Source organism: Piliocolobus tephrosceles, chromosome 11 (genome assembly GCF_002776525.5).
Source record: "Piliocolobus tephrosceles isolate RC106 chromosome 11, ASM277652v3, whole genome shotgun sequence".
Taxonomy (NCBI): domain Eukaryota; kingdom Metazoa; phylum Chordata; class Mammalia; order Primates; family Cercopithecidae; genus Piliocolobus; species Piliocolobus tephrosceles.
The window spans coordinates 43,318,681-43,335,925 of record NC_045444.1 but is presented as its reverse complement, the minus strand read 5'-3'; the positions used below and the strand labels follow the sequence as shown (position 1 = coordinate 43,335,925).

The following is a 17,245-nucleotide window of genomic DNA, read 5'->3' as shown; positions in this document are numbered from 1 at the left end:
GTAGTGGTGGGACAAGCGAGTAGAAAGCCCGCGGGGCTCTCACAGCGCAGCCTGGTTGGACTTACGGACCCTGGACAACAAACGTCAGGAGAACTAGGGGGCTGGCTCTTCTGCGGGAGGCTATAGAGCGGATCACCAGGGTGCAATCGCCACGTAGTTGAAGTTTCCCTAAAGTCTCAGTGGGGCTTTCCCTCTCGTGCGGAGCCCCCTTCCGGAGTATCTAGTCCCGGAGGTTCCGCGACGCTTCCCCACCTCCCCGCTTTCTTCGCCCCAGCTCTGAGCTCTCACTGCTGGGTACAGGGCCGCCTTTGCCCGCCTGCCCTGCAGCAGCAGGCCCGGGCGGCTGCGAGAGGGCGCAGGGGGCGGAGGCGCGGCAGGGGCGGGCTCTGCAGCCCGCCCCACCACCCCCTCCCCGCCCGGCTGCGGGGCCAGCGGCAGGAGCTTCGCGCACCGCCAGCCGCGGGGGGCGTGGGATGGGGGCGGCCGGGGAGGGGGGCGCCCACACTGACTAGAGCCAACCGCGCACTTCAAAAGGGTGTCGGTGCCGCGCTCCCCTCCCGCGGCCCGGGAACTTCAAAGCGGGCCGTGCTGCCCCGGCTGCCTAGCTCTGCTCTGGGGCCTCGCAGCCCCGGCGCGGCCGCCTGGTGGCAATGACCCGGGCGCTCCGCTCAGCGCTCCGCCAGGCTCTCCTGCTGCTCGCCGCGGCCGCCGAGCTCTCGGCAGGTACGTTGCTGGTTTCTCCCCCGGCGTCCGCGAGGGTGGGAGCTGGGGAGGTCTGCGGGTGGGCACGGGGGTGGGGGACAGCGGGTACTCGGAGCAAACTGACCTTCGGGGCGGACCGGGAAGCGCCAGTCGGATTGAGGGGGCGCGGGATAGGGTGCAGCGTGGGCACCTGACGTCTGGCAGCTGTAGGGGTAGACAGGTGTGTTGGGGACGAAGCCACCGGAAGAGGGAAAAGGCGGCAGGGACGTGGGAGAATAAGTAGTAGGGGTGAGGTGGGTGACTAATTTGTGGGCAGTTTGCAGCGGAGAAAATAGGAGAGCGTTTGTGGGTGCGCGCATGGCTAGGAGCTGGGTTCACCCTGCAGGGACCGGGAGGGCTGCAGGTGTGCGTCGGATGCGCTCTGTGCTAAGCCCCTGAGAGCTGCTCAAGGATGGTGGCATGGTGGTGGTGGGAGGTGGTGATTTAGTCTGAGTTTTAGGAGGCGGGGAATACCCCAAAAGCCGCAGATGCCAAGCTATGGAGGCGAGAGTGGGAGCTTAAATCTGTGTGGTTTGCAACGCATATTGCTTTCGAGGTACGATCTTTACTCAGAGTTCCTGGGGAAAAAAATTCTGGCAAGCGCCCCAGAGTTTATAACAGGTCTGTGCCTTGATAGGCTAAATAGAGCCCTCTACCCAGTCTAGAAGCCAGACGTTTCTTTATAATGTTTACTAGAAAGTGGGGCAAATGCATCTTTGATAAAATCATAATATGCTGTGACTAAAAGCCCTTCACCTAGAAAACTGTTTTCATTACATTGTCCTGGATTATGCAGAGGAGGAACAGATTCTTTGCTAACTCGTTCTTTAAAAATTTCTATCAGACATTGAAGTCATTTGCACATAAAAATATGGTGTTTTCCCGTAGAGCTGTGTTTTGTCCGAAGCTGATTTTGATGCATTTTGTTTTCCCAGATGACAATCTGTTTGACATTAATAGCTATATTCCTGGTGGGTCGTTTTCCTCTTAGTGACATGTGCAACAGAATGATTTGAATGATGTGATTGCTGTCATGTACAGATTTCAGTGTTTCAGATGGCCTGAGAGAATCACTAAATACAATATTCAAATACAAATTTGATTATTGACAAAATCTGAGGATTAAAGCATTTCAGTTATCTTTTAGGAAAACAGCCCAAGACTGTCAGAAAGATAATGGGATAAAGTGAAATATTAGCGTTTAGAGTTAATAAATTTATAAGTGGGAGAAAACCAACTATGGGAAAGTCTTTAAAAAATGGGTGAAAACTCTGCTAACTTGGGATACTGAAAGTGCTCTTGACAATTTAATAGAATTTACAAAGAAAAGTCTTCAAGATATCACAGTTTTGATGGGGTGAAACTGCCTCTGCAGGCTGTCTGTACAACTCTTTTTATTTGGAGGAGCTGATAACTTGGCTGCACACATTTTAAAAACAGATTCAATTTTTTTAATATAGCTTCAAGGGTATATTTTGTTGTATATCCGGAATCTTTAGAAAATTTCAGAGACCTTGAGCATAGCAACATGCCTCATGTTCTTGAAAAGGCGTGGAAACTTTTGACATTGAAATATGCAAAAAATAAAAAAAGATAATCCATTCAAAGTCACTCACTTAAAATTTGAAGTCTAAGAAAAATGCATGATATGGAATAATATAGTAGAGACGTATTTATTGAAGTTGAACTTTTACAAAAAACTTTTCTATGTCAGGTGCAATCATTTTCAAATCTTCTTAAGAAATTTTTACCCCTCTGTGTCCTACATTAACAATGTATATTGCTACTTACAGTATTTATTCTTAACTTTGTAAAAATCTCTGGCTATTGGTAGAAAGATTCAAGGTAGTTTTGTTTTGCTTTTCATTTTTTCAGTTGGTTTTATCACATGCTTAGCCAACTGTATTTTTACCTGGTCACTTTTACAAATTACACTGTTAATCATATTGGCCATTTATGACATGTACTTGCCATTGTTGGAATGTTATATGAGAAGTCGTTCTTGATGTAATGACATAGTTAGTGAAACGGTATGACAGAAGGCACCACCTTTCATTTGGCTCTGCAGAGCAGGCCTAGAACTTTAAATATCTGAACACATGATAAACCAGTAAACCTTTTTTACTTTGGCTGCTCATTCCCCACATTGTTGTCACCTTAGGGATGTCCATTGCTCCTTTTTGAGAATCTCAGAAGATAATAGCTGGTGGAGACTTAGAAAAACTATTGGTCTGAACTGGAATTAAAAATTCAGGCTAGCCAGGTGCAGTGGCTCATGCTTCTAATCCCAGTACTTTGGGAGGCCAAGGCATGAGGATTGCTTGAGGCCAGCAAGTTCAAGACCAGCTTAGGCAACACAGTGAGACGCTGTCTCTACAAAAAATTTAAGAACAACTAGCCAGGTCTGGTGGCACACACCAGTGGTCCTAGCTGCTTGGGAGGCTGAGACAGGAGGATTGCTTGAGACAGGAGTTCAAGATTGCAGTGAGCCATGATCGCACCACTGCACTCCAGCCTGGGTGACAGTGAGGCACCGTCTCTAAAAACAAAAGAAACGAAAAAATCAGGCTGCTCTGAGTTGCTCTGATTATGTAGGTACTGGATGCCTTGATGTCTGATAAGAGAGACCTGACATGGCTTCACAACGTTCATCATGTGTACCCAAAAAAGAAGTGGCAGAAAACGTCCTGGAGTTCTCTACTTTGAAGCTGTGATTTAGATGTTTCATAGATTTACATATGGTGCATTCTCTTCTAATTTCTTAAAATTCCTTTGTCCTCTGGTCCAGAAAGCATTATAGTCCAGAAAGCCGTATGTTGTTACTCTAAAAATGGAATAAGTATCTCCTTAATAACCAGGGTGAGAGTGAGGGTTTCAAGTAATGAAATTCATCCCCCCCATCCCCCTGCACCCCTGCACCACCACCGCAAACAATAGTTAGCAGTTTCCACTAAGAGTTTTCCACAGTGTTGCTGGAAGTGAAAGTGAAAGCTCAGGGCTGACTGAGTTTATAAATGCAAAAGATGTTGCCACCTTTGCCCTTCTTTAAGCATAGTCATTTATTGGTTGATTGACACAGGTGTGGCAAGAGGCTCCCTGGTTCCAAGGAAGACATCTCTGGCCCAGGAGAAACTATGATTAGAGATTTCCTCTGAATTGGTAAACTCATACAAAAAATAAAGGACTTTGAGCTGTGAAAGTGAGTAGCTAAGGATGACTTACCCAAGCAATGGAAGAATGGATCCTTAATTGGGGTGGGGCAGACTGCAGGAAAAGCTGGTGTGGGGAGAGAAGGGTCCATGGTGACAGATACAGGAGCTCTGTTTTGGATATGTTGAGTTTAAAATACCTCTAAGATGCTGAAACGGAGATGTCAAGTAAGCAGCTGGTTTTCTGGGTCTGAAGTTCAGGGGATAAATCTGGACTGATGATAAAAAATTGAGAGCCAAGGGCATTTACCGATAACTTTTCAAAGATGCATTAAATAGAGCCACAGACTTAGCAAATAAGGCAGAGAATACCTTGTTAAATTGAATTTAAACAGTTAAATTGAAGATAAACAATGAATACCTCTTTAGTGTAAGTGTGTCACAAGTATGACATGGAACACAAATATATTAAAAATTAATTGCTGTTTAATTCCAATTTAACTGGGTGTTCTGTACTTTTATCTTGCAAACCACCATAAGTGAAATCCTGTTGTGAGATAAACTGTTGCTGATGCATATATTTCTGGCTCTTTTCTTAAAAAGAGAAGTGAAGACCTATTTTCTAGCCTTCATCTCTAAAAACCTCTCCTGTTCTAGCTCTGTTACTGTCTTCATGTGCGTCTCTGGATGTGTCACTCCCAACTCTTTGCACAGGATAGTTCTCTTCTTCTGTATGAACCTGAAAGGCTGCCTAGCTTTTCCTAATCCTACATGAGTATCTAGACATGAAAATATGGGTGAAAAAAACAAGAATAACTCTTGATTCCCTTGATTGTTGCATGAAAGCAGTTGGTTTTTCCCAAGTTTGCTGTATTTTGAAACTGGTTATTTTCAGATGCAGTTTTGGAGTAGTTTCCTTTTGAATAAACTTTCATGTTTCTCTTTTAGGGGAAATGCTTTCAGGCAATGGCCAAGACCCACTTTGTTGTACTTTTCTTGGCAGTACTTGCATCTCTTGCCATAAATAAGGTTAAGAGGAGAGGAGATTAGATAGAGGCAGGAATAGGGAGGCTGCTGAGCCCTATGGGACCTGTTACTCCAATGTAGTTTGAAGTTTTAGAGCATGTTCCTAAGAGAGCAGTGATACGTTTTTTGGGGAAGGGGCTTGGATACATAAATATCATCCTGAAGCTGTTTAGTTCCTGCTCTAGCTTAGTCTTGACCTGTAAATGTGGCTACCAAATAATTAATGTTATCTTCAATTTGAGATCTGTAGTGTTCTCTAAATGGACAACTGCAGGCATGGATCATTACAAAGCTCAAACAGATTATGTCGACATGTATATGAAAAGTTTATTTTAATAAATAATAGAACAAGAGAATTTTCAAGTATAATTCATAAACAGAACAAAACAAAGGAAAAATTCTAAGCATAAGGAGTGTACTATGTATTATACCTTATCATTAAACAATTTTAAATTATCTAAAAACATTTTGTGGGTACATCATAGATACATATATGTATGGGGTACATGACATGTTTTGATACAGGCACGCAGTGTGAAATAAGCACGTCATGGAAAATAGGGTATCCATCCCCTCAAACATTTTATCCTTTGACTTACAAACAATCCAATTACATGCTTTATTTTAAAATGTGCAATTAAGTTATTACTGACTACAGCCACCCTATTGTGCTATCAAGTAGTAGGTCCTATTCATTTTTTCTTTATTTTTGTACCATTAACTGTCCCCACCTCCCTGCCAACCCCCTGCTACCCTTCCCAGCCTCTGATAACTGTTCTTCTACTCTCTCTGACCATGAGTCTAATTTTTTTGATTTTAAGAGCCCACAAATAAGTGAGAACAGGTGATGCTTGTCATTCTGTTCCCGGCTTATTTCAGTTAACATAATGATCTCCACTTCCATCCATGGTGTTGGAAATGACTGGATCTCATTCTTTTTATGGCTGAATAGTTCTCCATTGTGTATATGTACCACATTTTCATTATCCATTCATCTGTTGATGGACACTCAGGTTGCTTCCAAATCTTGGCTATTGTAAACAGTGCTGCAACAAACATGGAAGTGCAGATCTCTTCCATATACTGATTTTCTTTCTTTTGGGTTATATCCATCAGTGGGATTGCTGGATCATATGGTAGCTCAAGTTTTAATTTTTTGAGGAACCTCCAAAGGGTTCTTCTTAGTGGTTGTACTAATTTACAATCCTGTCAACAGTGTACAAGTGTTCCCTTTTCTCCACATCCTTGCCAGCATTCATTATTGCCTGTCTTTGGAATGTAAGCCATTTTAACTGGGGCGAGATGATATCTTTGTAATTTTTATTTGCATTTCTTTGATGATCAGTGATGTTGAGCACCTTTTCATGTGCTGTTTGCCATTTGTATGTCATCTTTTGAGAAATGGCTATTCAAATCTTTTGCCCTTTTTTAAAATTGGATTATTAGATTTTTTTCCCTACAGAGTTGTTTTAGCTCCTTATATATTCTGGATATTAATTCCTTATGAGAGAGGTAGTTTGCAAATATTTTCTCCCATTCTGTGGATTGTCTTTTCACTTTGTTGATTGTGTCCTTTACTGTGCAGAAGCTTTTTAACTTGATATGATCCCATTTGTCCATGTTTCCTTTGGATGTCTGTGCTTGTGGGATATTACTCAGGGAATTTTTGCACAAACCAATGTCCTGGAGATTTTCCCCAATGTTTTCTTGTAGTAGTTTCATAGTTCGAGGTCTTTAATCCATTTTGATTTGATTTGTTTTGTATATTGTAAGAGATAGGGGTCTAGTTACATTCTTCTGCATATGGACATCCAGTTTTCCCAGGACCATTTATTGAAGAGACTATCCTTTCCCCAGTGTATGTTCTTGGCACCTGTGTCAAAGATGAGTTCACTGTAGGTGGGTGGATTTGTTTCCGGGTTCTCTATTCTGTTTCATTGGTCTATGTGTCTGTTTTTATGTCAGTACCATGCTGTTTTGGTTACTGTAGCTCTCTAGTATAATTTGAAGTCAGATAATGTGATTCTTCCAGTTTTGTCCTTTTTCCTTAGGATAGCTTTGGCTATGCTGGGCCTCTTGTGGTTCTATATATATTTTAGGATTTTTTTTTTTTTTCTATTTCTGTGAAGAATGTCATTAGTTATACCTTATCATTTGTATCTGTGAGGTTTCTTCTTGGTTTTCCATTGCTTTGGTCTTCTAGGTCGTACATTTTTCACAGTCAGTAGTCAAAATCTCAAGATTTATCCTCACATTGTTTAAGAAATTGGGGTAGTATGTTTAAGAAATTGCGGTATGTTCATAAATGATACAGAAATGACTCTTTTGCTAATGTGACCTAGGAATAGCCAAACACTATCTTCTGAGTCTCATCTTCATTTAAGAGGTGACATCTAGAAAAAGGAGGTGAAACGAGGCAAAGTAACTTTTTCATATTATCTGGAGCCTTTGCCCCCAGTAGCATGGCAAACTTGAATACGCTCTTCTTTTCAACAGCTAAATAGCCCAAGCATAAAGTCAGGGGAGCTGTGATAACCCCGAACCCTGGATCCTAACTCCAGGAAACCACTGAAAGGCTATTCAGTCCTGGCAAAAATGAAGCCATAGAGGTTGTGGAGAAAGGGACCTCTATTTACAATACCTCACATTAGTTCAGCTCTCATGGAAACTCGAGCAGGAGTTCCAGGCAATAATTTCAGGGGCAACTGTTAAGTGAGGGAAAAAGTAGAAAGTCTAGAAAGAGGTGGCAGGATCTCTTCTACCAAGGAAGCAGGTTGTACCCTTCCCACACTTGCTGTGGAAAAGATGGGAGACATGGCCATGACCATGAGCCCTGTGTTTTTCTTATTATTTGAAAGTTGGATCCCTAAAGCATGTGGGCCACTTGGTTCCCTGAAACCCGAACAAGACAAATCACTACTCCTCCTACTTAGGGATCCAGTAGAAAGTAAAAGGATGGAGGAGGTGAGTGGGAGTATGAAACAGACAAGGAAGACTTTATTTCCATAGAAGCCAACACTTGGCTACTTCTCAGGGCCTACCATTGCCTCATCCTGTGCCCCTTGAATTCACTGCTCTGATTGGCCAGCCAGGCTAACACAGCCCTGCTCTGTCCTGATTCTTCACTTTTTTTCCTCTGGAATAACTTCTCCTTTCTGTTGTTCTCTTCTGTCTTTTAGAGAGTAGGCATGCAAAGATACTGTTTCTTTGGAGCTGTTTTAAATTAATCTCAAGAATTCATGGGTGAATCACTCAGTATGACTCAAGAGCTTGGCTTATTATTATTTTTTTAAAACAATTTAAATTTGCCAATGACTTAAACATCCCAAATTAGATCAATCCACTTTTTCATTAAACTTTTCACTTCAAGAAAATCATTAGGATGCTCCCATTTTGAAAGTGAAACACATATTTTCTCCCAATCTATTTTGTCTTTCTTATCTCATGGTTAGTAAAAAGACAGGGATGGATGCTACATCTCTGCATGTTGATTAAGCACCTTATACCTTTTTTTGTGCAACTCCATAATTGACTGAAATAAAGACTCTATGATCAAAAACAGGACTAGAAAAAAATCTAATTCATCAGGATGTGGATGTGTTCAAATAGCTAGAAGACCAGATTTTGAATGTTCTCAACATAAAGAAATGATAAATGTTTGAGGTGGTGGATATGCTAATTCTCCTGATGTGATCATTGGACATTGTATACATGTATCAAAACATCACATTGTATCCTATCAATATATACAATTATGTAGCAATTAAAAATAATAATTAAAAACAACAAATATTTAGTTTTTTAAATGCATACGTATCTAAGCGATGTTAGTTCAGAAACTGGTAATCCAGATTAATACCGCTTTAAAAAAACAAGATTGTTTTACAACAGAGCCAAAATATATTAAACAGTATTAATTAATCATGTCTCACAACTTTATCTGATGACATTTTCCTGGCCTACTCCCCTGGAAGTGTATTTTTTTTTCTTTATCATCCCCATTTTCATTCTCCAAGAGTAAAAATTCTACTCTGTGGACATTTGCCTGCTCTGGTAGTTATGGTGAGATTGCATTCTCACTTAAATTCTACTTGCAATCTGTCATTTGTATTTCCAGAAAATAGACATTACACAAAACTTGACAGGTTGAATACAGAATAATTATATAATTAGCAGAAGATTCCTTATAGAATAATAAATGTGTAACTGAATGAAACTCTTTTTGAAAATCTTTATTTCCTACAGCTACTCTTTAGCTATGTTATATTAAAAGGCATTCCCTTTTGTAGAGAGAAGAAAGTTGACTTCATTAAAACAACTGGACCCCTTTAGAAGTATAGAGAGTTATTGTGCCAAATCAAGATGATGTTCCCCAGAATGGCTTTTACTCAACTATGTTTTAGATATTGCCATTACCATGAAGGTTTCTTTTTGCCATATTTCCTTATTATCCTTTTAATATTTATAAGATTTGTAGTGATGGCCCCTTTAATATTTCTGACAAAGGGAATTTGAATTTTCTCTCCTTTTACCGTGATCAGTCTAGCTGGAGGTTTATCAATTTTATTGATTTCTTGCAAATAAATAGCTTTTGGTTTTATTTATTTTCCCTATTTGTTTTCAGTTATTTTCTTCTCTTCATTATTTTCTTCATCTACTTTCTTTAGGTTTAATTTATTGCTTTTTATTCCAGGTTCTTTAGCAGGTACATTATACCAAGTGTTGGCAACATTTTCTCAAAGGGTCAGAGTTTATCCTATTTTAAGCTTGTGAAACGAATAGTCACTGTTGCATTCACTTAACCCTGCCTTTGTAGTATGAAAGCAGCCATGGACAATACATAAACAGATAGGTGTTGCTGCATTTCAATAAAACCTTATTTATAGTCAATGGGCCACAGTTTGCTGACCCATATTAAATTGTTAATTTAAGACCTCTCTTCTTTTCTAATATAAGTATTTAACTGCTAAGTTTCCTTCTCAGCAACTGCTTCAGCTCATCCAGAAATTGTGATATTGTGTTTTTATTCATACTGAATTAAAAATACTTCCTAGTTTCCTTTGTAATTTTTTGGAGCCGCCTGTGTGTTATTTGGATGTCTGTTATTTAACTGCCAAATATTTTAGTACTTTTCAGAGCTTTTTTTCTTACAGAATTCTACTTTAAATCCATTTGGGATGAAATAACATAATCTGTATGATTTCATTTATTTTGAATTCATTTGTGTTTGTTTTATAGCCTGGCATATGTCTGACCTTGTGAATACTCCATATGTACTTGAAAATACTATGTATTCCCTTTGGATGAGTGAAGTGTTCTGTAAGTGTCATTTAGGTCAAGTTGCTAGACAGTGTTATTGAAGTCTTTTCTATCTTTACTGATTCTCTGTCTTCTTGTGTCACCAGCTATTGAGAAAGGATTGTTGACATCTCTAATTTACTTGTGGATTTATGTATTTCCTTTTTTTTTTTTTTGTTTTTTTCTAATTGTTGCTTCCTATATTTGAAAATTTTGTTTTTAGGTACATACACAATTAGAATTATTATGTCTTCTTGATTCATACTTATGATTGGGAAAACTCCTACTTTATCCTTGGTAATATTTGTTTCTATGACATGCTTATCTTTATTACTGGTAATATGCTTTGCCTTGAGGTCCACTCTGTTGATATTAATATAAGTATCCCACCTTTCTTATGGTTAATATTTATATATCTACTTTTTTAAACTATTGATATAGTTACTCTGTTATTCCAGTTTTCTTGTGCTGAATGTCTACATGTTATAAATTTTCCATTCTCTTATGCTTAACTCATATATATCTTTATATTTAAATTGTGTTTCTTATATAGAGAGCATATGTTTGGGTCCTGCTTTTTTTATCCTGTCTTGCATACTTGTCTTTTAACTGGAGCATTTACAACATATACATTTAATGTATTTACCAATATGATTGTATGTAATAAATCTGTCATCTTATTTTTATATATCCTCTTTCATTTCCCCCTTTTGCCTTCATTTGGTTAAATTGACTAAATATTAGCTTTATATATTATTTTCACTATTAGTTTCTAAGCTATGCCTCTTTATTTTTAGTGATTGTTCCAAAATTTATAATACCTTTGATTACCATAGTTTATTTAAGAACTTTACCATCATATGCCTCCATTTCCCTCTCTTTGTCTTTTGTGCTATTAATCTCATATGTTTTACTTCTAAATATTTTATAAACCTTGAAACTTAGAGTTAGTATGTTGGCTTTAAGTATTTAGTTACCTTTAAAGAAGTTTTAAAAATGAATGTACTATTTTACATTTACCCACCTATTTATCACTTTTAGTACTCTTCATTACTTGGTATAAATCCAAGTTTATATCTGTTGTCATTTTCTTTCAGCCTGAAGATCTTCCCTCAATTTTTGTAGTTCAGTTCTGATAGCAACACATTCTAATTCATTTTTGTTTGGGGAAAGTTTGATTTTGCTTTACTTTTCCTCCTAAGTTTTATTTTTAAACTTCAAATATACACCAGAATTAAAAGAATTTTAGTTGTCACCCATATACTGACCAATTGGATTATACCATTATTATTTTATCATATTTGCCTTATCACATATATATCCATTTATCTATCCTTCTGTCCATTAATATATGTTATTTTCTGATGCAACTCCAAGTAAATTACAGATAGCAGTATACTTCATTTGAAATACTTCAGCATGCCTATTATTACACAGAGTTCAACACTTTTCTCTTTGGATAAAATATTTATATATAATGACATTCACAAGTCTTTTGTGTGTACTCATGAAATTTTGAGAAATACATTCACCTAATCTCTTTCAAGATATTAAAGATAAACATCATCACAGTGAGCTTCCTCATGTCTACCTAGTCATATCTCAATGCAGTACTCCCAAAGGCATCTGCTGTTCTTTATTCCACCATAGATTAGTTTTGGCTGTTGGGTGTATTGTTTTGTAAATGCCAGTTAGGTGAGGTTTATTGGTAGTGTTGTTCTCATCATCTGTATTTCTTACTAAGTGTGCAGCTATACTCATGTATTTGTTTCTCCCTTTAGTTTCATTAGTTTCTATTTTATATATTTTGAAACACTTAGGCACATACACATTTACAATTTCCATGCCTTCCTGATGCAATGACTGTTTCATTAATAAAAGATGTCCCTCTTTATCTCAGTAATATTGTTTGTCTTGAAATCTTCTCTAATAGTAATATAACCATGCCAGTTTTCTTATGTTTAGTATTTGCGTGTATTTTTTCCCTTTCCTTTCCTTTCTATCAGCTTCTTTATAACAAAAGTGCAGCCTTTGTACATAGCATATAGTTAGTTCTTAACTTTTGCCTTTTAACACTTGGACAGTAATTAAGGTGTTTAGTTCATTAACAATTAGTATAGTAATTTGTAGCCTATTTATTTTTCTTTTTATCATTCTGCTGTTCCTTTTTTTTGCCCTCTGTTTGACTAGTAATTTTTTGAGTATTTCATTTTACTTTATGACTTTCTTAACTCTCTCTTCTAATTATTATTTATAAGTGGTTGCTCTATGTTTAACTGTATTCTTTCTTAATGTTCCTTTTGAATCAATACTGTGTCATTTCATTCATTACTCTTCACATCTGACACTTCAATCTTCTTACTTCATGCTTCTCTCTTTACCCTGACACCTCGTTTTAGTGTAAAGACCTTATGATAGTATGATTAAATTTACCAATAGTATAATTATATTTATATCAACCAATAATAATGAGGAGATACTTAAGAAAAAACCCTACTCACAAGTGACAGAGCACTCAATAGAACCTGATTTAGATATGATGCAGATTTTAGAACTATTAGGCAAGAAATTTAAAATAACTATGATTAAAAGCTGTAGTGGAAAAGGTGGAAAATATGCATGAACAGATGTAGCATTTCATTAGAAGGGTAGAGAGTGTAAGAAAATGTCAAAAGGAAAGGCTAAATATGAAAAACAAATGAAGAATACCTTTGGTGTGCTCATCAATTGACCTGAGACAGCCAAAGAAAGAATCATAAATTTGAAAATGGATCACTAGAAATTACCTTATAATAGTGTACTTATACTTGTTTAAAGCCATTACACTAAAGAGGGAAGTGTCCAAAGATAATAAAGAGGGAGGAGCAAAAAGACTCAATAGAGCATCCAAGGGGTATAGGGTAATATCACGTAATATATTAACGTATGTGTAAATGGAATGCTAGAAGGAAAAAAAGGGAGAATGGGACAAAAGAAATAGTTGAAGAGATATTGGTTAATAATTTCCAGATATAATGAAAGACATCAAACCACCAAGCACAGAAGCTTGGAGAGCCCAATCCAGACAAATTTCTCTACTTCCAAACCTTACATCTATAGACAACATCCATCACATTCTAACTGATGACATTCAAAGATGAATAGAAAATCTTGAAGGCAGCTTGCATTAAAAAATACCTCTTACATAAAGAGGAACAAAGTTAAGAATTGCAGCAGACTTCTTAGCAGAAATTGTAAAACACAAACCAATGAAGTGATTTTATTTTTTAAATTTTTAATATTTTTACAAGAACAGTCTTAATGCAATAAAGTGACAACTTTAAATGCAGTGAGTAAAAAATTGCCAACCCAATATTCCATACTATATGAAGCTTTTTTTTTTTAACTGAAAGAGAAATAGACATTTTCCAATAAATAAGAACTTATGTAATCCCAGCACTTTAGGAGACCAAGGTGGAAGGATTACTTGTGCCTAGGAGTTTGAGACCAACCTAGGCAACATAGCAAGACCCTGTCTTTACAAAAAATGAAAAACATTAGCCACGTATGGTTGTACACACCTGTAGTCCCAGATACTGGGGAGGCTGAGGTGGGAGGGATTGCTTAAGCTTGGGTGGTCAAGGCTGCAGTGAGCTATGATCATGTCACTGCACTCCAATCTGGCTGACAAAGTGAAATCCTGTCTCAAAACAAACAGACAAAACCCACAAAAACTCAGAAGCATGCACCACACCTGGCTACATTTTTGTGTATTTTTTTTCGTATGATTGTTACTTGTAGAGATAGGGTCTTACTACAGTGCTCAGGCTGGTCTTAAACTCCTGGCCTCAAGTGATCCTCCTGCCTTGGCCTCCTAAAGTATTATAGGTATGAACCACTGTGCCCAGCTGCAAGGACATCTCTCAAAAATATTTTTAAAATGGTAAAAATAATAAGCTAATAATGTAAATAAAATGGAATAAAAACATTCAATTAATCCAAAAGCATGAGAATAAAATATCCAGGGGATCAAAAACAATGAAGAGAAAACATGAACAATATGGTAGATTTCAATTCAGTTATACCAATAGTTGCATTAAATGTAAATGGTTTAAGTATAGTGATGAGAAGACTGAGATTGTCAGACTAGGTAAAAAAGCAAGATCTATATGCTATCATAAGAAATGCACTTTAAATATAAAGAGACAAATAGATTGAGAGTTAAACTATGGAAAAAATTATACAAACATTAATTATAAGAAAGCTGGGGTGGCTATATTAATAACAAACAAAATAGACATCAAAAGATAAGATGCTGCAAGGGATATTTCATAGTGATAGAGATATCACTTCACTGACAAGATATCATAATGTTGTGTATGCTTCTAGCCAAAGAGCTTCAAAATGCGTGAAACAACAATGGATAGAACTGAAAGGGAAATAGACACATCTTTAATTATATTTTGAGTCTTCAAACTCCTTGCTCATATCTGATAGAATAAGTAAACCAAACTTTAGTAAGGATATACAAAATCTAAAAAATAATTTTAACTAACTTGATCTAATTGACATTTATGTAACATTCCAACTAACAACAGCAGAATACACATATTTTAAAGTACATGTAGAATATTAGCCAAGATAGACCATATTGTGGGGGCATAGAACAAACCTAATAAATTTTTAAAAAATTAAAGTATGCAGAATATGTTCTCTGAATATAATGGAAACAAACTAGAAATCAACAACAGGAACTTATTAAGCAACAAACTTCTAAATACTCATAGGTCAAAGTGGTTGACCTTAGCTAGATTTACAAAGAAAATAGAGGGAATACACAAATTACTGATGTTAGAAATGAAAGAAGGACATTGCTCTCTACCCTACAGACATAAAACTAAAAATAAAAGAATATTGCATTTTTTTCACAATTAAAATATTTAGGTAAAATGAGCAAATTCCTTGAAAGATATAAACTTCCAAAGACTAATCAAGAAATAATAGATAACCTGAATAGTCCTAAAGAGATTAAAGATGTTCATTTTGCAGCAAAGCTTGAAAACTTCTAACAAAAAGTCTCTAATCTCACATGACTTCACTGGTGAATTCTATCAAAATTTTTAGGAAGAAATAATGTCTATTCTACATAAACTTCCAGAATGTGCAAGTGGAGGAAACATCTTTCAGTTCATTTTATGGAACCAGTATAACACTGAAAGCTAAACTAGGTAAAGACATCACAATGAAAGAAAACTACAGACCAGTATCTCTCATAGAGGTGCAAAAATCCTCAACAAAATGTTATCAAATTGAACAAAAATATAACAACAGGATAATACATTATTTTCTTGTGGAGTTTGTCCTAGGAATGCAAGGCTAGTTCAACATTCAAAAATCTGATATTTCAATTTACCATTTCAGCAGACTAAAGAAAAACCATATGACAATATCAGCAGATGCATTTAAAACAAGATGACAACACTCAACTATAAAACACAGTTGAAATAATTTAAAGTAAACCTAAATGAATGGAATCCTATACAGTTGGCCCTCCATATCTGTGGGTTTCACATCTGCAGATGCAATCAACTGCAGATTGAAAATATTTGGGGAAAAAAACCAACAAAAATTAACAATACAGCAATAAAAATAATGCAAGTAAAAACCCAATACAGTATTAAAACTATTTATGTAGCATTAAGTATTATAAGTAATCTAGAGATTATTTAAAGTATAGAGGCGTTAAGATGGCTGACTAAAGGCCGGGCGCGGTGGCTCAAGCCTGTAATCCCAGCACTTTGGGAGGCCGAGATGGGCGCATCACGAGGTCAGGAGATCGAGACCATCCTGGCTAACACGGTGAAACCCCGTCTCTACTAAAAATACAAAAAACTAGCCAGGCGAAGTGGCGGGCGCCTTTAGTCCCAGCTACTCCGGAAGCTGAGGCAGGAGAATGGCGTAAACCCGGGAGGTGGAGCTTGCAGTGAGCTGAGATCCGGCCACTGCACTCCAGCCCGGGCGACAGAGCAAGACTCCGACTCAAAAAAAAAAAAAAAGATGGCTGACTAGGGACATTAGACACTCACCCTCCCCAGAAAGAAGAACCAAAATTGCAAAGAGATAATCACATCTTGAATAGAACATCTAGGAGAGATCACTGGAGATCAACAGAAAAGTCATAGGAAACAACTGAGACACGGAAGAAAAAGGAAGTGAGCAGCCAGTGGCTGAGATTGGCTGGGAGCCCAGAGGGGCTTCCTATTGCAGGGAATGGGTAAGTGAGAGACCCTTAGCAGTCCATATTCCCACTAGACTGTTGCCATGGGAGAGCTTCTCTACCTGTATGAACCCTTAGACTAACATGGACAATGATCTAGAGATTCTTCGTGGACATTACACTAGACAGGGAACTTGTACTGGGTCACACACCTCCCTGAGACCTAAGCAGCTGCAAAACAGCAATAATTGTGAGAGTTCTGCTGTCAGTTGGATTCATCCTGCCCTGGTAACCATAGGCCCTATAGTTCCACATTCTGGAAGCCTCCACTGACATTCCCCAGTGTCTAGCTAGAGGGCTACAGTGGCACAGTGCTGGCTGGACCCAAAGGTGTTGTGTGGTCCTTAGTACTCTAGTCCACAGAGAGTACTACTCTCTGGGGAAGGAACTGGGCAGCACACCAAGGAGGTGGCTCCTGGGACAAAGGAAACCAGAGCGTATACTTTCCAGAGCCTGAAAGTTCCCTGTCTGGGGCAGTGAGAAGTAACCCTGTCCCCAGCAGTGGCATGGACTCTGTCGTTGGGCTTGCAATCAGAGAGTGGGACCCGTTCCCAACTCCACACACTTCTGCAGCAGTTGCTGCCACCAGGAGCTGAGGTGGGTGAGCCTGAGCGCTGATGGACTGGGAGTAGAAACCCTGTTCCTGCTGGCAGTGTAGCCCTTGTGCTCAGGCTAGCACATAGAAAAGTGGGATCCTGTCCCTCACTCATACCACTGCACCACAGCTGCCCTTGTGCTGCCAGAGGCTGGAGTGGGCTGCCTGTCTGGAGCTGCC

General features: G+C 38.2%; 1 protein-coding gene across 2 annotated transcripts in view; it reads left to right on the top strand.

Annotated features, from left to right (window-relative positions):
- The first annotated feature begins 309 nt into the window (after positions 1-309).
- Positions 310-17,245, top strand: part of ACVR1C (activin A receptor type 1C) — a 93,260-nt gene continuing 76,324 nt past the window's right edge. For both annotated transcript variants that reach the window (XM_023217411.2, XM_023217410.2), the window contains exon 1: positions 310-723. In XM_023217411.2, the coding sequence (XP_023073179.1) occupies positions 651-723 (73 nt within the window). In that variant the 5' untranslated portion in view covers positions 310-650. The remainder of the gene's footprint in view (positions 724-17,245) is intronic.